The following is a 24485-nucleotide window of genomic DNA, read 5'->3' as shown; positions in this document are numbered from 1 at the left end:
ATACATAGAGAATAGAACTTTAAAACTTGGCATTGATCCGAGAGCATGGATTTGACTTAGTCATTCGTCCTTGGTCTGAGAGTATGGAGAGGACATAGTTATTTGTCATTAATCTGGGAGCATAGATTAGACATAGTCAATCATCCGTAATTTGAGAGTATGGAATGGGCATAGTTATTGATCCAAGATCATGGATTAGATATACGCGATCCGACAGTATGGTTTAGGTAAAGATGTTATTTTTTGATCTAAGAGTATAGACCATGTCGTCATAAAGATCAACGGGGTGGGGTAAAATTGTTTATATGAGGTAAAATTGTGTATATTGTAAGTTCTAATATATAACGTTGTGAGATTGAAATCCATATGTACTCACCAGGTTTCCTAACCTGACCACTCAGTTTATTTGTATCACATGTGTCGATACGAAGCTACATTACACTGAAAGATTAAAGAAGATGTAAATCACTAGAGTAAATAAATTTAAGGTCTGTTTATGTCTATGTTTCTGTATTGACGATGACATCCCAAAGTTTTAATATAAACAAAATACATTGCTTCGGAAATGCCTTAATAATATATTTATCTTATTTTCTGAGAAAAATTCCACAACATTATTCTTTAAAATTAATGCTCTGATTTTCAAATAAGCATAAATAAAATTTTTAAAATGACCGTAATTTGGGGATGTCAAATATGGATTGTCTCTTTTGCTCAACTATTGAATAATTATAGTCCAACCCTTATACCTCTAATTAATTCTAATTAACCTATAATTAATTCTTAATTATTTATTACTATTTTTAATTAATATATTAATCATATAATATATTAATAAATCGTTTTTTTATGGAAAACACAATATATTCCTAAACTACTCTTAAATCCACATATGTCTCAGACGAGACTTGAACCCTCATCCTCAAGGAGGGAGGGCAACACTTGATACCGCTAGGCTAGAAGTCCTTTGGTTAATCAATCATTTATCTCTCTCGTTTGATCAATCCAAACCATTTTTCTAGTTATGAAGGCAACCTAAAAAGGATTTTACTTTTGTTCATAAGTATTATACCAATTTCGTTATAATCTTAGACACTTAAATTCAACATATATTTTTTTCAAAGACTGTTACTCGCTTTTTTGTAGGTGTTAGTGACCATCTTCACAAATTGGTCCAGAATATTGGTTGATTTGCATGGTTAAGTTGTGTCATCTATAGATAATATAGAAATAACATTAGAACATGTGTTTTATATCCTAAAAATATAAGGAAATATTACTTATAATAAATATTAAAATTTTAAAGTAATGGGGATAACAAGGGTAAATAGGTCCTCGAACTAGCTATTATAACGAAAAAAAGTAAAAACTAAGCATACTATAAATTTTATTAAGTGATAAATGAAATATAAAATAACTAGAGGTTATTGGTATGTAATGTAGGTGTTCAAAGAGGTGCGAGTTCATTTTAGCCTACATCAATAGTATTACTCAATTGATTGTTGGTACAAGTAAGTTACATTAACTTGTTTATTATGTTAGCTATATTTGTGTATGTGTTAGTGTTCTTGACCATGATAGATCCTTCAGGGGAAATGGTCAAGGCTTAGATGAGCATGATAGAACCTTCAAGGGAAGTGATCGGTTCCCATAGTTGTAGTGTTTAAGATAATGAGATAGATCATTCGGGGGAATCAGCCTACTAGTATAGAGTTGGTACCAACAATCCTATAACGTCCCAAAATTAAAAAGAGATTTTCAGTTTTAAAATCAATTAACCCATTAAATATTTGTCTCAAAAACCATTGAAAAACATTTGATTAATTGAAAACCATACATTATCATAGTTAAGTTAACAAAATCGTAAAAACGAATATCTTTGATGCGTGTGTATAGTCTCGTCGAGCTCTTCTCACAAATGACCTACAAAAATGTTTAATCCACAACTGTAAGCATAAATCTTAGTGAGTTCCCCGGTATATCACATATTCCACCATAGATACAATGCATCCACATAAAAATCCTCGACTCTAGTGTCGAGCAACCAATCTCATATCCACATACATATACCATACCCAACGAGCCCATCCCAAGAGTTCATGGGCCCAACCCAACTCACATAACGGGTCTTGCTGAAGGATTAAAGGGGCCCAACCTAGACTTCACTGCCAGGAGCTACATCATGGTCTTCCTTACTATTGCTAGGGGTCAAATCCCGGTCTTCCATACAATTCATAAAGTCTTATATAGTCATGGATAAGATAGACAGTCGAACAGATAATCTACTAGAGAGCGAACAATTAGACGAGAACATCGCAATAAGGCATTAGACTAAGAGTTCTTAGTCTATCTAACATAGACTACATAGGAAGCAAACTATCATTATCACATAATCATGCAATATAAACACATAACATATACTAGCATATTGCATACCCTTGGCAACTAACCTTCCTTAGTTACCCTGCCATTAATAACTTCTCAATCATGTCCTTTGCTGTTTAATCATACATAAACTTGATAATTGACCTTCCCCTATTATCCTCACTAAACATAACTCTTAACAGTATCATATAATCAATAGGCAAGACCCTACAAACCTAACATATCATGATACCAAATGTCCTACTCCACACATGTATAACAAGGAGTTCACCTAATCAACTAGCATACATGTACTCAAATAGTATATTTATACTACCATGCAAAGGATATATAATGGGATACATAGCATAGTGAGAAACTCACCTAAACCAAAGAATAAAAAAAGCACAACAACACTTTCTTTCCTTGCATTTCTCAATCCCACGAATTAACTGCTACCAAAAATAGATGAATCCTTAATCAACAACCCAAATACTCAAAGTTTGACCCTAAGTCAACGGTCAATGGTCAACAGTTAACCAAGTCAACAACCACCACGACATGGATACCTCTTTGCCACGTTATGTCATAGGCATGACGGGACAAAATAGACGACATACGGGACATCACTACGTCATGGACCCTCATTGGCCACTTCATGAGCATGTCCAAACAAAACTATCATGAAGTTGGGCTCCTCAACATTGTGATCATTCCTTGGCCACGTCGTGGTTACTGACAGATTCTACAATTCTTCATTAAGAGCTTAGTCCAGTCACACCCCCAAACCAGAACGACGGAAACGTTCGGGGGTGGTTGACGTCATGCGTAGTATCACAACAGTTGTATCATAGTAAGCATAGTAAATGATGTGTGTGAACAAACTAGTTTTAATCCTAACAATCTCAAATAAAAAAAACACACGCAGGTAGTGTACCTATCGATAGCAGTTTAGTTCAAGCAAGTAGGGTATTGAACACAGGGAACGGTAAACAATTAAAATAAATGCTAATATTATCTAAATAAAACAATATAAAAGGGGATTTCTCTAGTTTTGCAAGACTAGAAACTTAAACAATCAATTAACACTCAAACAAAGACAACTAACAACTAAGAAGAACAAGAAAGGACAACTAGAATCTATGATAAAAGAGACTTCTGTTCAAATTCGATTTACTTATTCCTATGGTTGATTTCGTGGTAAGTGCAATGAATTAACATGTCAATGGTCACCGATTCCTAATATGATTGGGTTCATGTTCATTATTACCAATCCTTTAGTAGACAAGTTAGTTTAAAAGTGATCAAGTGATTAAATTAACAAGTTTCCTAGTGTTCAGCTCGTATCAAGACTTATAATAATAATTAATCAAATTTGTTCAATTCAATCAATTCATGTATGGTTGTTCATCACACATGCTTACACATTGTTTTACATTTTTCCCAGTTAACCCTAGTTTCATATTTACTATTCCTAGGCTTACAATCTTGTTTTCACAAAACTATAAGAATCAAGTAATCAAGAAGATATTCATGCAACTCAATCACTTATTTGTTAACTAAAAACATTTATCATCAATACATAAGGATCTTTAATAAGCTTAACAGGATGAATAAATAAATCAATATTAATCCAACCACTCAATCAAACCATGTTCATAAGATTATCTCATCCAAACAGAAGTAAAAAGCTTTTAGCTCATATCTACATCAAGTAATAACCTAAAATCAAAATCTAATGATTCAAATATGGTTCAAAACAAATATTAAGAAAAGAAGAATGATTATTTGCCTTTGATTCTATTGTAAATTGTCTCTTATGTTGTAATCTCGAAAACTGAAGCTTCAAGAACCCTTCTGGTCTTCAATAATCACAGCTAGCCTCCAGAAAAAGTTAGGGGTCGAATGAGAAGTGTTTCTATATGAAAATTCTGAAAACAGGGCCAACTCGACGAGTTTTCACCACAAACTCGTCGAGTTTTTTTTTGATAATCCACGTATACAACGTGTATGGCAAGGCATCTTCGAATCTGGAACATTCTGACCAACTCGTCGATTTGAGGCCCAACTCGTCTAGTTCTCTTGGAATCAACATTTTCTCAAAACACAAAAGTCGTCCGAAATTGTGTCTAGTTTTCATAACATTTTGAATCTCGTCAATCGGAGTTACGGTTCATGAGATATGGCCAAAAAACTGACGAGGGGTCAAGCTGTCCATCAACATCCTTCTTTCTTCAAAATTCAAGATCCAAGCTTTCAATCGCCAATTCTGCTTCCTTTTCCTTCTGAGCATGTCTTTATTGCTGAAAATGAAATATTTAAGCTAATTAAGCACCTTTTGTTCATTAAATGAGATAAAAACAACATAAAATATTAAGATAATGCATGAATTTTATAACTAAATATGCTCATATCAGTAAACACAACCAAACATTAAATACATATATGAAAAAGATTTACATTGTCTTAGTACAAAGTTTTATTTATTAGTAAAAGAAAAATAGAAAAACGTGACTCTACGCGCCGACTTCACCAAAAGATCTGGAAGTACCTGTCTACTAATTCCCTGAGAATACAAGCAGTTTTGAAAGAATATCAACATAAAGCTAGTGAGTTCATAAGCATATAGTTTTGGTGGAAAAATGTTTCTTTGATCCTTTTGAAAAGTATTCCTCAAGAAAATTCTATATTTCTTATGAAAAGTGAGTTTGAAAAACCGAGTTATCCTGGGAAAATCCTATATTTTCCCTAAAAGTTGATGGTTGGTTATCCGTTCTGAGCCGAGGTGTACAAGTATCCACCATACTTATATCGATAAACGTAGTTTTCTTTTAAAAAACCCTGGTTACTCCCAGGGAGGTAAGTTAGCCTTATTATATAAATGAAACTAGTAAAAGAAAACGTATTGAACTAAATCCTGAAGGTACTATCAATACCCTCCAATAATCAAATCGGTTATTACTTTGAGGTTAGTTCATTTGATTCATAATTACAAAATTAAATCTCTGCTATCTAGGTTGTGAGTTTTATAACCATACATTAACTTGATATGGCACGTAACGGGGCCGGTATCCTTTATGAATTTTTTCACCCCAGGCATGTCTGCCTAACTGTAGATAGTGTTAGTTAGTCCCGTATAGATCTATGCACAACAGTCACGCTCTCCCTCCAAGAGATTCTGGTTACAAGAGGTGGTCCTACACTCTCGAATACGGTGGGAGTGTTACCAAGGACGCGTCTCCAACTTAGACTAGCAAATTTACAAGTAATAGTATAGAAAACCCTTTTTCTGATTAATATGAATCCTTTATAAAAAGATACATTATTCTACAGGATTCATAAGTTCATTACTCTAGTTTTGGAAATTGTTCTACGAGTTGATTTGTTAATCATTTGGTAAAACTGTTTTCCATGTTAAAAGCATTCTGAAATATAATTATCTTAAGCAAAATAATATATTTTGTGCACAAGTTTCCTTGTACTTTTGCTTGTATCCCCCCTGAAAAACATGAAAAACTCAGAAAAAACGTAGGGGGTATGAACTCACAGTTTGAAGTGGGATTCGAAGGTAAGTCGGTAGGAATACTGAGTGCCAAAAGAAACCTCGGGCACAAACGGATCCTATTTAACATGTAGTAGCATATACATGTATTAAGTGAGGTAATAACACTTATTAGTTACGGAAGGAAATCACCATAAGGTCTAGGAAACACTTGAAACTAAGTGTTAGAATCGTATGTGATTTGAAAAATGGGGAGTTTGCGGCCGTAAAAGGAGTGTACGGTCAGGGGTTTGCGGCCCAACAGGGTTTACGGTCCATGGGTTTACAGCCTATGGGTTTTCGGCCCATGAGTTTACAGTCGTAAACACTCAAGGAAAAGTGTGATGTGTGGCGTTTCTAGGTCCTTTCTATCCGCTTGGAAGTGTTCTAAGTCCCATGCATGGCTTAAGGAAGGGTTTAAGACCAATAATTGACCAAAACTGGAGTTCTCGGCCAATGAAGGGTGTACGGTCGTACACATGGTTTACGGTCGTAAACCCTCTGTGTTCATGTGTTTTAGGCTGATTTCTAGGTGATAATCAAGGTTTTCTAGTAGATATCAAGTATAGAGAGTAGTTACTTACGATTAGGAAGCTTGAAATGTGGTTTTTAGCCACCAAGAACTAGTGTGTGTTCTTGGTGAAAGAGAAAATCTAGAAAGAAGATGAAATTCATGAGATGAAACATGGATTCATCACTAGAATAAGGAATGTAGCAACAATCAAGGTGGGAAAACACTCACATCTTGAAGATCTTGAAGAATTTTCGATGAAGGTAGAGAGAGAGTAGAGAGAGAAAGCCTTTGGAGCGTGTAAAGTGTGGAATGAAGACCACTCATCCCTTATATAGGGGTGAGTTTTTGGCCAAGGGGTTGGGGTAGGGGTGTACGACCGTAAACTCGAGTTTGCGGCTGTACACTCCTCTCGAAGGGGTGTTCGACCTGAATGCTACGAAATGACTCGGAAAAAACTCGTTCCTGGACCCAAACCTTAATTGTACTGAGCTTAGAATATTCAGTTAGGCCCAAAATAATACTAACGAGAACAAAAATAAATCCGAATTGATTTATTTTTAAATGGTTCGTGCAAAAGAAATTTCGAGTTGTCACAAGTCCTTACAGGTTATGGCTCAAAACTTTAGATCTAATCCTTCTTATTGACTTAATGGATAAAGTTTCCATCCTTATCCACTAGGACCTCACTCCAAGGTAAGATCTAAAACTCTAAGTCCATTAAGTTCTTATGATGTCCAAAACTTTTTCATGAACACAAGATTGTCCCAAACATGGCTCCTTTCTCATTCTCAGAAACCTAATGATAGTTTGAGAGCCACAACAAGCTCAATAGTTCCTCAAACTCCAAGCACATCCATGGAAGGGAAAAAAAATCAACCAAAATGAAATCAAACTTGAAATAAGAAGAACAAAAGGTCAAGGTATGAATTTTATACCTTCAATAACTCATAAATCAAAAGAGGGCGATCAGTGATGGGTCCAAGCTAGCTCTTTGCTTCCTTGCACCAATAAAAACTTCCTTCTTCCTTAAGCTTCACCAAAATCTAAGAACAAGCTCTTCAATCAAGCAAACAAGCTCTCAATCATGTGTGGAGCCTAGGTTTAGTAATGAAGAGATAGGGACTGATGGAAAAAACCTAATCCATGAATTAAGATGCTTAATTATGAGAGAAACCCTAAAAATTATAGGCTTAGGCTGCTACCGCCACGACGTCGTGGTATCCAATAAAGCACACGTTCCTCGGATGTCATGCCACGTAGTGGCATATCATGCACTACGTCGTGACATATGGTTTTCCTCAAAAATCATACCTTTGACTCCTTTAGGCTACCAACTCATCCATTTTGGAAAACGGGTGTTACAAATATATGTCAGGAACTTATATGTTTTGTGCTTATATGAATGTATATGTTATGTGGAGGTATATGATTAATATAATAGATAAGTAATGTGTATCCTCAACTTGCCCCTCTTCCTGAAACGGATCACTCCTTTCCAAGGAGACACCTTCAGGAGCATAAAATCCCCGACCTAAAACTCGAGCTCCGACCGACGCCTATCCGCGTAACTCTTCTGGCGAGTCTGAGCGATCAATAACCTCTGTCTGACCCGCTGTATCTGCTTTGTCTTCTGAAGCATTATCTCTGTACTACCCATCACACGTTGCCCTACCTCACCCCAGCAAATGAGGGTTCGACACCTCCTTCCATACAACAGCTCAAAGGGTGGCATACCAATGCTCGAATGATGGCTGTTGTTATAAGAAAACTCAGCCAAGGGCAAATACGTGTCCCAACTTCCGCCGAAATCCAGTACACATGCCCGAAGCATGTCCTCGAGCGTCTGAATCGTCAGCTCGCTCTGTCTGTCAGTTTGTGGGTGGTATGCGGTACTAAAATGCAGCCTCGTACCCAACACATAACACATACGCCACTCTAGGCTACTATACAACCCTCTGATCGATGTGTCTCAACGGGACCCTCTAGTCCCGTAGCTCGTTGGACCCTCTGGTCCGGTCATAGCTCGTTGGGCCCTCCAGCCCGGTCTAAATCGTTGGACCATCCGGTCCGATCTACACAATTATACATCATACATACAACACATATCACATAATTGCATATATGGCACATAATCTCATACATAGCACATAAGACCTTCCGGTCAAATCATAATACCACTCTAGGTAACGTATAGTGAGAAGACTCACCTCGTGTAACTCGGTAACTCGGAAATCTCGGACTCCATGAAATAGGATCTAGCCTCAGCGTAATCATACGAAAATAAACATTCGGCATCAACACATTTCCCAAGGCTAGACCATTCCCTCTCTTAGCACTCTCAGGAGGGTAAAAGACCATTTTACCCCTCTTAAGGCTCAAATACTCTAAAGTTGACTAAACCCTAAAAGTCAACAAAGTCAACTGTCAACCCTTTGACCAGACTCGCCGAGTGCACTAATGTGACTCGGAGAGTTCAGTCATGAACTCCCATCCTTAAAATCCCAAATAACTCACTAAGTCACTTCCCCAACTCAACGAGTTACCATCTGTGTGATTTATGGGGAAAACCTATCCTACTCGCCGAGTCTGTTCTTGGACTCAGAGAGTTTAAGCCATGCTCAAACTGAAATGACCTTCTGAGGTCAGATCCGCTCCTCTAATCCATAGATCTAACCTCCCCAAGCTCAATAAACACGTAAAGATTCAAACTTGATATGCATGCAACATCCAAATGACACTACTTGATGATTTAGACCCAAATACAACACTCTAAGTTCATCTCTTCCATAACCCAACATAAAGCAAGATGGATAACCTTCTCTGGACCACTATGGGTCCATATATGAAATCTAAACATGATAAGGGACCTTATTCTCAACAAATCAACCCAATAAAGGGCATAAGAAACCCTAGATCCATGGATGCTTTAACAAAATAGAAAGCGGGTCGATATGCTACCTCAAAGATGATGCCCTCTGCTTGAAATCCACGAATATGTAACCTCCTTGGCCTCCTCCAAGCTGGAATCAACTTCTTCTTGCAAAACAAACCCACAAAGGTCCAATAATGGCTTCTTCTCTCTCACAAACGTTCAAGCACAATAAGGGCTTCTCTCAAGGGTCTGGTAGCCGCAAATGGTGGCTATAAGCCCCTTTAAATAGGTCTCAAACTCTGGGGATTAGGGTTTCATTAAACAGCGTGGACTCGCCGAGTCCGACATTAAATCAGTTTGACCATCCGTGCTCCTACTCGGCGAGTCTGAGCGCCTGCTCGCTGAGTCTGTCTCCAAAAACTCAATATTAAAACATAAAATAAGATACCTGGGAGAACGGATGTTACAGTTATTTTTTTTATAACCGACAATCGTGTTGTGCTTTAGTCGAGACAAAAAAAAATTATATAACACGAACACAACAAATACGAAAATGATAAAATATAATAAACGTTTAATTGATTTAATTTATAAACACGTGTTAATATTATGTCAATTTCGTGTCGAAGTTTGAACACTAAGGTAGTGTTTGTTTTTTGTCTGCAGATCTGCGAGACGTCTTCTGTCTGCGCCGCGCAGACCACGCGCAGACATTAGTCTTCGCAGATTGTTTGTTTTTTTGAAGACTGCAGACCTAAAAATGTCTGCGCGCACTCTTCTTGGCGCAGATGTGGACCAGAGTCTTCTAACATCTTCAGACATCTTCTAGCTTAAAAAAACATATATATCTTTATTTTTTTAAGTTTTTTTTTTTAATTTATATTTTTTCCAACTTTCTTAATGATAAACAATATGAAAAAAAATTACAAAACTTAAAAAAAAACATTTGACGATACAAACATGATATTTTTAACAAATTTATAAATAAAAATTTATTATAATAATAGTCGTTGAAGTTGTTTATATAAATATGAAAAAAAAATCATAATATATTCTTATATTTTTTTACCAAAATTTTGTAAAACTTTATTTAATAGAGTATCATCAATTTCTCGAGAAAATATTTATCGTACGTTTTTAATAGATTTATTTGAAAAAATCGAAGTTTATTTCCATCTATTTATGTATCAAATTCTTTGATCACTAATTATAATGTTTAGTTATAACTTTGCAATCAAAGTTGTTGGTTTTTATCAAATATGTATATGAATTAATACCATTTTTATTTTTATTTTTTATATAATAATACATAAAAGTTGATCTAGATTCGTTATATATTTATAATAAAGTCGTAAAGATATATAAAAAATTCGCTTTGAAGTTTTAAAAAATCAGTTTATTTAGATTTCAGTTTATTTTAATAGCCCGCAGATGTTAAAAAACAAACAGTCTTCTTTTTTCAGACTGCAGACGTTTGGTCCACCTCTTCTACTGTAGAGATCTACAGATGTGGTCCGCAGACTGCAGACATTTTGCTTCAGAAAAAACAAACAGCACCTAAAAGGGTGTTTGAGATTTTATTTTGAATCTTAAATGGAATTTTTATGCAAAATGACTTGTTAACTTCTGGTGAAAAAACTAGTTTTTTAAAAAGTGTTTGTCTTACCTTATACATGTTTTAAGGAGAATTTAACTTCCACAACTAAAAAAAATCATAAAGATCTTTAAAAAGTTAGAAATCGTAACTTATTACAATCTCTTTTTTGAAAACGCTTATAAGAAGTTATTTTGAAAATCCTTATTACATTGTCAAACACTTTTTTTTTTAACTTATTGATTTTTCAAAAAATCAAAAAGTCAATAAGTTGTTTTTAAATGAAATCACAAACACCCCCTAACTCGACAAATACGATCTCGTTATGTTTTTTTTAACACTTGATATGAACATAAAACAAACAGCATCGATTTTTTTTTTATTATTTTGTGTATTTTATCGTGTCGTATTATTTTGATTGACACTCATATTTTTTCAATCTTATGTGCTATATGGATACCACATAGATATTACGTATATACCAGTCGAATGTTAACTTACGATATAGATATAATTTGAATAAAATTAAAAAAATTAATTATTGTTTCTTTTTTGACTTTTAAAGTTTTTATTCATTAACTTTGATCTTAAGTATTTTTATTTGTGTTATATATTATTTAATGAAACTTATAACAATAAAAAAAGATTTAAAACACAATTCATATATTATCAAGTATTATATATCTAAAATAAAATATATAATGATAAAGTTAAAAAATAAAAACTTCAAAAATGAAAAGTGGACAGTAAATATAAAACGGAGATAATAAAAAATAACAAAATATTAAAAAAATAATAATTGATTAGTGTTAATCATTTTCCTAATTTCACTAGGAGCGTTCATATTTTCTATTTTAGCCCCTTAAATAAAGCACACAACAATTGCAAATATAGGTGCGGTCTTTGTCATTTTCTTGCGGATAGCCAAGAAGCAGACATCTGTAACCTTTCTCTAACATTCTAGAGCAATCGGATTTCTAGATCAATCTCCGATCGATCCAAAATCCCATTTCCTTTAATTACTCCATCATGTTGCTCTGCTGTTCTCGCCTCAACGATTCTCAAGTAATCTTGCAACAATGGTCGTCAGTTGCTCCATTCCAGCGATCACCCACTCAGTTTCTTCATTGTCAGGCACACAACACAAGAAAACTAATAACCCACGAATCATAATCAATTCGCTTCTCAAACATCCTTCTCATCACAAACCCCATCGTATTTTTACTCTCTACAACCCCAAAAGACTCAAGATTTCAGTCAAAGCCGAGAGGGAAACCGAAGAATCAACTGTAACTGTAGCTTCGGTTGAACGCGAAAACGAAAATGGTGAAACCCATTTGGGGTCTAAACCCAGCGAAGAAAATGGAGCTGAAAGTGAAGGGAATGAGGATCAGCAAGAATTGGATTGGAAGACTGATGAAGATTTCAAGAAATTCATGGGTAATCCGTCGATTGAAGCTGCTATTAAGCTCGAAAAGAAAAGAACAGATAGGAAGCTAAAAGAACTCGACAGAGAAAGAAGCAGCGATAATCCACTAGTGGGTTTGTTCAATCAAGTGCTTCGTGATAATTTATCTAGAGAGAAACAGAGGCTCGAGAAAGCAGAAGAGAGTTTCAAAGCTCTTGATCTCAACAAGGTGAAACCTTTCTCCCCCAAACGAAACAATCACGATTCCATCTTCAAAACCCATGTGAAATCTGATCATATACTATATATTTTTTGAATTGCAGCTAAAAAACTGTTTTGGGTTTACTACATTTTTCGCAACCGATGCTAGGAGATTTGGCGATGGGGGGATTTTTATCGGGAACTTGAGGAGACCCATTGAAGAAATAATCCCGACATTAGAACAGAAACTCTCGGAAGCAGCAGGAAGGGAAGTCGTGTTGTGGTTCATGGAGGAAAAGTCTGATGACATTACAAAACAGGTAACTCGATTGCTGATCATATCATCACATTACTTCTTAATGATTGAATGCTTATTCGCCATTCGTATTGCCACAAGGTGTGTGTTGTTCAACCGAAATCAGAGATCGATCTTCAATTCGAATTAACCAAATTAAGCACTCCTTCTGGCTACATCAGTGCAATAGCTTTAGCAGTGACCACTTTCGGGACGATTGCTTTAATGAGCGGCTTCTTCCTGAAACCCAATGCAACTTTCAACGACTATTTAGCAGACGTTGTGCCACTTTTCACCGGTTTCCTAACAATTCTAGGCGTTTCAGAGGTACCAATTCTCTCAATTTCTATCATACTTTGTCAAATTTGACCGATTTAAGTACCCAAATGAATGTGAATTTGATATGTAATGCAGATTGCGACTAGGGTTACAGCAGCACGTTATGGTGTGAAACTTAGTCCATCGTTTCTTGTGCCCTCAAATTGGACAGGGTGTTTGGGGGTTATGAATAATTACGAATCTCTTCTTCCTAATAAAAAGGCTTTGTTTGATATTCCTGTGGCTAGAACAGCTAGTGCTTATTTGACGTCACTAGCACTTGCAGTAGCTGCTTTTGTTGCCGATGGAAGCTTTAATGGAGGAGACAATGCCCTGTAAGACTCTGTTTTTTTTTTCTTTTTCTTTTTTCATTAAGGGGTTTTTTCTTGACTTAATAGAGTTAAGCACTTAATCGGGACAGCTATACATGGCATTATCTTTTTGACTTAATGAGTTAAGCCAAAAAATAAATCGACCTTACTTAATTAAGGATTGTTTGTATGCAGGTACATAAGACCTCAATTCTTTTACAATAATCCGTTGCTTTCTTTTATCCAGTTTGTAATTGGTCCATACACAGACGATTTAGGAAATGTGTTGCCTTATGCTGTGGAAGGTGTTGGGGTTCCTGTGGATCCTCTTGCCTTTGCGGGGCTTCTAGGTGAGGCTCCTTGAAACTTTTTCATTATCGGATAAAAGGGTATTTTGGTCATTTTCTAAAGTTCTACGAGTTTAACAAAACTCAATTTTGAATGGTATTTTGGTCGTTCCCTAATATTCAACATTTCAATTTAAAAAGTAAATTACATTTTTGGTTTCTGAATATACTTGCTTTGCAATTTTGGTAATTATTTGAGATTTCTATACAGCCTTTGTTTTTGTTCCATGTGAAATTATTCTATTTTTGGGTACAAAAGTTTTAAAATTAGCTACATTTAGCAAACAAAATAGTCATTTTATTTGACAAAATCACTACAAACTTTAAATGATATTTAAAAAATATTTGACAAAATCGCTACAAACTTTAGGAAATGTGACGGAAAAAAAGGAGGGAAAATTTTAAATTTCTAGAAACTTTTAGGACTTAAATGGGAAATCATAATTCCTTTTACTTTTTCTATTATATCGTTCTTTTTGTATTAAAGTAAAAAAGTAACACTCATATATAGCTTACCAGATAAAATTTTATCTGATACACAGGAATGGTGGTGACTACATTGAACCTGTTACCAATTGGAAGACTCGAAGGAGGCCGAATAGCTCAAGCCATGTTTGGTCGGAGCACGGCGGCACTATTATCATTTGCCGCCTCATTCCTTTTAGTCATCGGCGGTTTTAGCGGTAGTGTCCTTTGTCTAGCTTGGGGGCTATTTTCGACTTTTTTTAGAGGTGGTGAAGAAATACCTGCAAAAGACGAAATTACCCCTCTAGGGGATGATAGGTATGCTTGGGGGTTTGTTCTTGGGCTCATATGCTTGCTTACACTTTTCCCGAATGGTGGAGGGACCTTCTCTAGCACGTTTCTTAATGGCCCGTATTTTAGGGGCGATTTGTGAATCTAGTAGTGTATGTTGTTGGTTGGTATATTTTTTGTTGAAAAGTTTCGTGTCTTTTTTATTTTATAGGGACTTATGTTCTCTCATTGTACTAATACAATTGTATCATGTACAATCTTTGTACATAACTTCAAAAAAGTTTTATGTCCGATTAATATTTTTACAATGCACATTGAAATGAAAAGAGTTTATTCTATAGGGGATTAGTATTTTTATAATATAAAAATCTATGTATATAGTCACATTTATTAAACACTTCTATGAACATCTAGTTATATTTTAGAAATGATTTCGAATATAGAGTTTAAGAATTATGAATAAAAGAATATGAAAGTGTGGTGTGATTTTAGCTTCAACGTACAAAATGTGTTTAACTGGATAAATAAAAATGAAATAATCTGGAAGATAGGCAACATGCTGCTTCCTTCAACCATTTGGGAAAATGTTAATGTACACTATTCTTGAATATCCAAATTATTATTTATTATTTATATTCTAACCCTTGTTTATGTAACAGCTGTCCCATACTCCCATCAAAATATTATAAAATAAATGATTTGACATCAAAAGTTCCCATGTTTTGAGCGCACGATATTGTACCAAATATGTGACCGACAAGTATATATGCCTTAAAAACATGTTTGTCGTTGCCTGCATTTGAAGATTAGAGTTTTTATTGAGTTTTGATTTAGATTATGAAGAACCATCCTTTGATTCCTCATATTTGAAGTTCAAAAATGTAATTAAGAGGTGTTTGGCAAGGACTTATTAATTTGTGAATTTTCTAACATGAGTTTTTAAAAAATATTTGGATTAATTTTGTGGTGGAAAAAATCAATAAGTTAATAAGTTAAAAAGTGAGTGGTTAGCTTATACATGTAAAATGACTATTTTCAAAGTTAATAAGTCAATAAGTCATAAGAAGTTTGCACAAGTTAAAAATCTTGACTTTTTAAAAACTCATTTCAAATGCTTATGTAGAAGTTGTTTTAATAGCCTTTTTTTTCAATGCCAAACATTTCTTAAAACTTATTGACTTCATAATAAGTTAATAAAGAGTTTTTAGATGAAATCTCAAAGATATCCTTGATGTTATAAAGAAGTTAAGGAAAAGTTTCTAACAATTACTATCCATTCAATCGAGGAAAATCCATAGAGTTACTATTTTTTTAACTGGTAAACCTAATCTACTCTTAATCTAACACTTAATACATCTATGTCTAGGACGAGACTTGAACCTTCGACCTCAGAAATGAATGACAACATTTGATACTGCTAAACTAAAACTCAGTTTGATTAAATGAAGCTTGAATTGTACTCCAATGGAGTTAGTGTTTTAATCATGATTTTTGGATATGAATTTCAATGTTAATTAAAGATGATTCGTGTGTCCGATACTTAGTGATGTGTGTAAAAACCAGCTAGTTTTAATCCTACTAGCTTAGACACAAAATAAACACACGAAAGGCAGTGTACCTATCCATTAGTAATATAGTTCAAGCAAGTAGGGTATCGAACACAGGGAACGGTAAACAATTAAAATAAATGCTAATATTATCTAAATAAAACAAATAATAAAAAGGGGTTTCTCTAGTTTTGCAAGACTAGAAACTTACCAACTAATACTTAGACTACTTAACTAAAAACTAGATAAGCAAAGATTCAACTAAATTCAATAACGAAGGGAACTTCTGTTTAGTTCAACTCAATTGATCCTATGGTTGATATTATGGTAATAGTGCAATGGATTAATTCTTTTATTGGCTACCGATTCAAGTGATTAGATTCACGTTCGCTGCACTAATCCTTAGAGAACAAACTAACTCAAACAGTGGTCAGTTGTCTAATTTAATTCAATTCACTAGGTTATTTATTCGGGTTAATTTAGACTTGTAATGGTTAACTAATTTGGTCCTTTAGTTAACCTCTTGTTGATGGTCATCACACAAGCTCACACATGATTTTACCTATTTTTCTATTAATTCTAGTTTCACAGTCGTTAAACTTAGTCATATAATAAAGTGGTCACATAAATTATATGAGGTAGCAATTAAGCGATGTTCATACAGCTTAATTAACTTCCTAATAACAGAAAAAATAATTTTCAATCACACATAAGGTTCTTTAACAAGCTAGAATCAACAAAATCACCAATATTAAATTAATCCTACCATAAAATCAAACCATAATCACAAAATCATCTATCCTAAACAGAAGTTATGAGTTTTTAGCTCATATCTACAACAAATAACAAACTAAAAACATAATCTAATGATTGAAACATGGTTTATGCAAAAGATGAAGATGAAAGTAGTGTGATATTGCCTTTGATCTTCTTCCAAGTTGATATCTAGGTTGAAATCTCGAAAACCACAACTTCTAAGAACCCTTCTGGCCTCCAAAAATCGTCCTAAACTTCCCCCATTCGTTAGGGTTCGAATGAGAAGCATTTCTATATATATATATTTTATGAAAACAGGGGCTACTCGGCGAGTACAGTGACCTACTCGGCGAGTCCATCACTTAAAATCCCGTGTACGGCAAGGCAAAGTCAAGAATTGCGAAACTTCTGACCAACTCGCCGAGTTGATGGCCTACTCGCCGAGTCCATTTGGAATCAGCATTTTCTCAAAACACGAAAGTCGTCCGAAATTGTGTCTAGTTTTCAGAACATTTTGAATCTTGTCAATCAGAGTTAAGGTTCATGAGATATGACCAAAACACTGACGAGGGGTCAAGCTGTCCAACAACATCCTTCTTTCTTCAAAATCCAAGATCCAAGCGTCCAATCGCTAGTTCCGCTTCCTTTTCCATCCGAGCATGTCATCATTGCTGAAAAATGAAATTCTAAACTAATTAAACACATTTTGTTCAATAAATGAGACAAAAACAACATAAAGTATTAAGATAATGCATGGATTTTATAGCTAAATATGCCCATATCACTTAGTTATAATATATTAAGCCCATATTAAGTCGGTAAAAGTCAAGTTATAAATGTTAGAATGGAACTGGATGAAGTCATGTAGCATCTTTTAGGTTTTTAAATGAAGTGAGTGACCTGCAGGTTTGACAATGATCGTGTCAAATGGCCACACGACCATATTTGTCCATCACACTTACATATTTTTAACTTCTTCATTTGAAAACAATGATCATTTGGCTGCTTCATGTTGTTCTTAATGGACAATATATATATATATATATATATATATATATATATATATATATATATATATATATATATAGGAGTAGGATCAAATGAGAACACCTAAAAGGTTGAGAACGCGAGAACAGATCTGGACCATTTAAATATTTAGATCTAAGGTTAGTATTAAATGGATGATTTATGAAAAATTCTAAAACTACTGGCATTAAAGTGTAACTTTTAAATGGCCAAAAGGGCATAATAGGAATTGCAAATTTACATATTTCCTACAATTTCTCACCCTATCTCATCTTTCCTATCATATTCACGTATCTTTATCCCCTCTCTCTCTTTCTCTCTCTAGGGTTTTATAGTAAGTCGCCTCCCTCTATGATTACAGTTGCCTTTTCTTTCCTCTCTTCGGCCGGCAATCCAACACCAATGACCGGTGAGCCAACATGGGTTATATCGATGGTAAAGTCGAGAAGCATGAAGCACCACCATCTGGATCTGTAGTTCATGACGACGCATCTTAATCCTCTTGTTATGCAACTGAAGATGACGAAGAAACCCAAATACATCTGGGTCCCAAAATTAGCATCAAAGAACACCTCGAAAAGGATAAGGTCTTCCTAAAATTAATACATTTTGTTTAGGGATTTTTCGTAATTTTACTATTTTGGATGTCTTTTTTGATTATGTGTTACTGGTTCATGATGAGAGTTTAAGGAGGTGGAAAGAACGGAGCATGAAAAAGTATCGCCCCTGTCTTCATCGATGATACAAGGTGGTACGTTCGATTGCCTATCATAACCCCCTTGTTTTTGTTTTCGCTTTCGTTTTCTCTCTTCGGTGACATCTTACCCACCTTCAACACCACAACAATCTCATATTCATCCACCCAAACAGATGAATTTCAGAATCCTTCTGATAGTGGTGCCTTTAGAAGAACCCTACCTAGGGCTAATTACGAACATCAACAAGATCGAGTGCCCAAATGGTCCATCTGTGAAGTTTTTAGTGAATGCAGGTAATCTCGTTCCCAAAATTTCTAACTGATTCCATTATGTATCTTGGTTCTTAATCGATTAAGTTGAAGATATGGTTATATTTATTTTGACTTGTGAATGTTTTATAATAGTTCACACAATGGAAGAATTAAAACTTCCTGGAAATCATCTGATTTGGATTAGTGTTAAATTACAATTTTGGGTTGTGCAAGGTGATCCTGAAGCTTGGTTGTGGTGACATGGAGCTTTAATACGCTTTTAACCTTCCCCTCGCAAATCAATGATTTGAATCGTGGTAGTTGTATATTTTTCTTGTAGTGCTTGTTTTAGTTAAGCAATTGAATGCCAATTACATTTTCCTTTTTGTCGGGTTGGGTTAGGATGGACTGAAGCATCCATGATTACACTTGTTATCATCCATTATTACACTTGTTATGCTGATGTGTATTTTGTATAATCACTTATGATTATAAACATGGTTGTTAATAATCATTTATGATTATAACAACATATGCTTTTCTACTAATCATTCATTTTAATATTTTGTTGGTCTTTTTATTGTCTTTACATGCTATTATCATTTTTGTAGATATTAATAAAAAAAAAAGGAATGCTAGAATTTTTTAGATATCGTGTCTGTTCCTGCTCGTTACACAAGCTTGTGAGCCATTTGATTCAAAGAGAAGGAAGGGGTTGCGACCAATTCAAGAAAATAGCTGATATAGGGATGAATTTTGCAAAAAAAGTTTCACTTGAAGTGGTTTAATCATTATCGAATATAATTATGTATAAATGTATGAAACTAGTATTGACATATTCTTTTATGAATATAATTATATAAATGTATAAACTCAATATTTGAAATTTTTATTTGATGAATATAATTTTTAATGTGTTGATTTTTTTTATTTGTTAGAATATTCATGTATGATTTGTAGTTTATTTTTATTGATTTATAAATTTTATCTATAAATTATGATTTATTATTTAGGATTACAAATATTTATTTTTATAATTACAAATGTTTTAGTCATATATGATTGAAAATATTTTGATGAATAAAAAATTAGAAAAAAAAGGATTTTTTATTTTACAAAAATAATATAAATTATATTTATCATCCATTAATAAAAGAAATAAAAAAAATCGGTTCATATTCTATTTTAGGTAGATAATCATTATCGCTAAATTTTAGGAAATTAAGATTTGAATTTAATTTGTTTAAATTTAAAATAAATACACAATTACTAATATAGCCTTATAATTTGATTGGTCCAGAAGTGTTCTCGCGTTCTCAACCTTTTAGGTGTATATATATATATATATATATATATATATATATATATATATATATATATATATATATATATATATATATATATATATATATATATAGAGAGAGAGAGAGAGAGAGAGAGAGAGAATGGGAGTGTGGACCCTATTTTATTATTAATAAAACATTAAATTAAATAGAAAAATATAAAAAATATATTAAGAGAGCAATTTAGTCATTTCAATTTTCGGAGAAACCATTTTTACATACAAACTAATTCAAAAAGACCATCAATCAAAAAAATCAAAGTATTAGCTAAAATCTTAAAAAAATACATATCAAGGACCATTTTTACAATTTTGTAAAAAATAAATAAATAAAAAATAACCTTTTGGCTAACTAATCTAAAATGTATTTCGATTATGTTTTAAATCTAATTTTCAGTTCTGGACACTATGTTTTGGTTATCATACATTAGCCTCACAACTTTATGTTATTTCCATTTGAAACCCTTGAACACATTTTTTTCCCCTAATTTGTGCAAACGTTACAGTGGCTATTTATCCAACTTCCACTAACGTCTGTTCAATCTGACTGCAAAACCCTTCTAGAAAGCATCAAATGCAAGCTCTCAGTTGGAGCCCTCGCTTCGCCGTTGCTGTTAACAGGTCATGCCGGAAAGCCTCGAGCTTCCGAGCATTTTCATCAGATTCATCTAATCAATCTCGCGGCGGTCTCCCTCGATTCTTCTCCGATGTCCTCCCTCCCTCCAAGGCAAACACCTCTCTCAAACGAACACAATCACACACCGGTGAACTTATTATCCATCTCATTCTGGAGCGTATATAGTCTGTTAATTGTTTTGTTTAATTGGTTAGGGTTCCGCTGTTCGTGTGCAAGGGGATGAATTCTGGCATATGACTAAAGTTCTAAGGCTGAACACAGATGACAGGTAATCCACGAAATCCAAACTGCAATTGCTTCCTATTGAAGATATTCCCATTGACATGTACGCTTTACTTTTCTTAATCACCAACACTTGTGTCTTACGCATTACATCATATTGCTTCTGAACGACTCAATATCTTTCTGCTGCTATCAGAAATTGATATTCTACCTGAACTTGTAGTCGAACACTTGAACTCAAAGCAAGTGTAGTAGATAAGACACATAGTCACCATACATGGAAGATACACTTGACAAAAAAGTGCACTCAAATTAAAGATTATGATACTACAGGATACTAAGTGCACACCTAATTGCCATCTAACATCTATGTAAGGCCATCAAAACTTCCTGCCCAAAGGAACTCCATAGTCACATGACTCTGCACTCAAAACAGCCTTTTTAAACTGAAGTAGACTGCTTGAATAAGAGCAACAATAAGAAGTTCATTGAGATCTTCATGAACTTATTCTCCTCTATCTCTGTATCTCCATAAGTAGAATCATGTTAAAGTGAGTTCCTGAGTCATCAATGACATCACTTAAGTACTAACATTTGTTTTTAATTTCCTGTTTACAAAAGGTTAAGTAGTGATAGAGGAACAATAGTCCTCCACATCTTTTTGTTATGAACTTGGATGTTTTTACCTTGAGATTTATTTGTGTTTTTTTTTATCATGATTTTGTAAGGATAGAGCTTTTTAATGGAAAAGGAGGTCTAGTCAAAGGGTGCATAGAAAGCATTGATAGAACTGGAGCAGATGTAGTGGCACTTGAAAATCCAAAATTAGTATCTACAAATACAACCCAATGGCATGTATTTGCAGCTTTCGGTGGGCCCCATTGACCATAAACATAAATACATAAATACACAAATCATAATTTAATTTCTTAAAATCACATTTTTTTTTTCTCTTTTTGTATAGGTACTCTAAAGGGTGGTCGATCTGACTGGCTCATAGAAAAATGCACAGTATGTGTTCATCGTATTTACCACAACTCCATATTTTATCAATAAACCCATCTAAATTCTGTTTTTGTGTAAATTACAAGAATGGTCCCTGGGTTTCTGGATTTTATATAGTAATCAAGCAATTCATTAATCAATTAATAAAGTAAGAGTAAGTCATTTTACAAAGTTGCAAAAATGAAAGCTTAGGTCCTAAAATTGTAAAAGTTCACAAAACTCAGGGACCATTGTTGTAATTTACTCTTTTATGTTTTTATAATCTTAGGAGCTTGGAGCAAGCAGTGTAACACCGCTTTTGACCGAACGTTCTCCTTCAATTTCTGACAACAGAGTCGATAGGTTGCAACGAGTCATTTTGGCTGCAGCTAAACAATGTAATTTTTATATATTTATTTATTGAATTAATTATCTTTAGGCATTTTTATATTCTAAATGTTGACCTTAAATTGTAGGTCAACGTCTACATGAAATGACCTTAAACCCTCCTTTAAAAGTTCGTGACCTCTTACCTATCGTAAGTCACTTGTAATCTCATACATGAATTTGTTTAATATTATTTGATCGAGTAAATTACATTTTTGGTCCCTCAAGTTTTGGTCTTAAACAGTTTTCTCTTGCAATTTGAGTTTTTTGTAATGTTTTTCATCCTGTTATAATTTATAAGTAAAAGAGTAAATTACACGAATGGTCCCTATGGTTTGGGGTAATTTGCTCGTTTGGTCCCTAACTTATTTTTTTTAATCGGAAGGTCCCTACTGTTTATATTCGTTGCACGCTCGGTCCCTGCCTTACCTAAAAAGACTATTTTGCCCTTGATTTTTCAATTTATTTAAATAAACACACTCCCAACCCCACTTCTACCTCACATTACCTTACCTTACCTATCCCATCTTATTTAAATAAATTAAAAAATCAAGGTCAAAATAGTCTTTTTAGGTAGGATAGGACCAAGTGTGCAACAAGAACAAACTCTAGGGACCTTCCGAGTTAAAAAAATAAGTTAGGGATCAAACGTGCAAATTACCACAAACCATAGGGGCCATTCGTGTAATCTACTATAAGTAAAATGACTATAATTTTGGGACCAAAGTTGCAAAAATCAGTTATGCATCCCGATCAAAAATTGACATTTTACGTGGAACAGGGACCAAAAACGTTACAAGAACCTAAAAGAAGGACCAAAATGTAACTTACTCTTGTTTTATGAATTGATTTGTTATAAAACTTATGTTTTCATTTTTTTTTTTTTTTATTCGCTTAGGTTTCACAATCGAAACTATCTTTTATAGCTGCAGCTGAGGCAACACCGGTTTTGAATGTTTTGACTTTATCCAAACAAGAGCCTATTGGGTCAATCATTGTGGGACCCGAAGGCGGTTAGTAACTTACTATCTGAAAATCTATTTTGGCGGTTACGAGGCTGTTATGGTCTGAAACAACATTGTGATGTTATCATGTTCCAGATTTCACGGAAACCGAGGTGAAACTGATTCTAGAAGCGGGAGCTACAGCTGTAGGGCTGGGCCCACATCGCCTTCGAGTTGAAACCGCAACAATTGCACTTTTGGCAACAACAATGTTATGGTCTGACACCTGGCGATCGACTATCTGATTCTTAATGTGATTTTAGGTAGCAACTGATAGAGTAGAGTAGACTTTCTATTATGGACTTTGTTATATGCCTTAGACAAAGTTGAATGAATGATCCACTCAATCTTATGGAAGATATTGGATATTTGATAATTCTAACTATGTCTCCGTTAATCCTCGATAGGTGAACTAATTTTATGCAAAAAATTGTTACACTTAATAGCTCTTATTTATCCGATACAAAGTAATTTTGTTGTTGGATTTGTGGCTTTCTTGTTTTTATTCGAAATGATTGTGGATTTGTGGCTATCATGAAATGTAAATGATGGTGTAGGAACCTCAAAGAAAGTTCTATTTGTTATTAACAATCAGATAGTTATTAGTATTACTTATGTATTTTAAAAACTTGAGCTATAATTGATAAATGTTGTAACAACTAGAACATAACTTAGGTCTAAATATTAAATTTAACATATGGAAAAAAGGATATTGATAGTACCCTTTTGATTATTTCCATATTTTCTGGGATCTCTATATTATATATGTTCTGGAAAAAAAAAAAAAAACAACCGCTTATGTTAACTAACCGGATGAGACGATAGGTCCTAAATAAATACCACAAGACAGATGAATATGCTGATGAACCTGCCATCATTGCAGAAATAATCCAAGAATATTAGAGGCGGATATATTAGATAAGGATCTTTTATAATTTTTTTGAGTGGAATATCGCGTCTTAGATCAATTATCACTTTTGGTCATTGGAATATTGTCAAGTTAGTATGTTTTAGAAATTCATGGTCATTTGAACTTGACATGGACTCTAAAAAAAGAACTTTTATAGCATTCTATTTTCAATAAAATGTCATTTTTAACATTCTATTTTA

The 24485-nt window shown here is 34.0% G+C and overlaps 2 protein-coding genes across 4 annotated transcripts; both read left to right on the top strand.

The window, feature by feature from the left end:
* The first annotated feature begins 11791 nt into the window (after positions 1–11791).
* Positions 11792–14847, top strand: EGY3 (ethylene-dependent gravitropism-deficient and yellow-green-like 3). The gene is made up of 6 exons (XM_078976408.1): positions 11792–12522; positions 12617–12814; positions 12892–13116; positions 13204–13442; positions 13614–13768; positions 14308–14847. The coding sequence occupies exons 1-6, from the start codon at positions 11965–11967 to the stop codon at positions 14661–14663; spliced, it is 1731 nt and encodes a 576-aa protein (XP_078832534.1). The 5' UTR covers positions 11792–11964; the 3' UTR covers positions 14664–14847.
* Positions 14848–20647: 5800 nt separating this feature from the next.
* Positions 20648–23842, top strand: LOC145018821 (methyltransferase). 3 transcript variants are annotated; one of them, XM_078976667.1, is made up of 8 exons: positions 20648–20868; positions 20973–21046; positions 21729–21871; positions 21965–22011; positions 22274–22382; positions 22461–22522; positions 23270–23384; positions 23472–23842. In XM_078976667.1, exons 1-8 carry the CDS (start codon positions 20716–20718, stop codon positions 23618–23620), a joined length of 852 nt encoding a protein of 283 aa, XP_078832793.1. In that variant the 5' UTR covers positions 20648–20715; the 3' UTR covers positions 23621–23842. The 3 variants fall into 3 exon arrangements, with proteins under 3 accessions (XP_078832793.1, XP_078832795.1, XP_078832794.1); XM_078976669.1 differs by having other exon boundaries at positions 20848–20868; positions 21734–21871; XM_078976668.1 differs by lacking the exons at positions 20648–20868; positions 20973–21046 and adding an exon at positions 21110–21551.
* Positions 23843–24485: the final 643 nt, after the last annotated feature.

Source organism: Lactuca saligna, chromosome 9, assembly GCF_052625555.1.
Source record: "Lactuca saligna cultivar CGN05327 chromosome 9, ASM5262555v1, whole genome shotgun sequence".
NCBI classification, from domain to species: Eukaryota; Viridiplantae; Streptophyta; class Magnoliopsida; order Asterales; family Asteraceae; genus Lactuca; species Lactuca saligna.
The sequence above is the reverse complement of the archived record's forward strand: the minus strand, read 5'-3'. Positions and strand labels throughout refer to the sequence as shown.

Bases quoted from the DNA above. Each gene is read 5' to 3' on its own strand.
- LOC145018821 (XM_078976667.1), top strand. From the start codon at position 20,716: ATGCAAGCTCTCAGTTGGAGCCCTCGCTTCGCCGTTGCTGTTAACAGG. The intron at 22,383-22,460 runs GTAATTTTTATA...CTTAAATTGTAG, and splicing joins TTTGGCTGCAGCTAAACAAT to GTCAACGTCTACATGAAATG. The intron at 23,385-23,471 runs GTTAGTAACTTA...ATCATGTTCCAG, and splicing joins CATTGTGGGACCCGAAGGCG to ATTTCACGGAAACCGAGGTG.
- EGY3 (XM_078976408.1), top strand. From the start codon at position 11,965: ATGGTCGTCAGTTGCTCCATTCCAGCGATCACCCACTCAGTTTCTTCA. The intron at 12,815-12,891 runs GTAACTCGATTG...TATTGCCACAAG, and splicing joins CTGATGACATTACAAAACAG to GTGTGTGTTGTTCAACCGAA. The intron at 13,769-14,307 runs GTGAGGCTCCTT...TCTGATACACAG, and splicing joins TGCCTTTGCGGGGCTTCTAG to GAATGGTGGTGACTACATTG.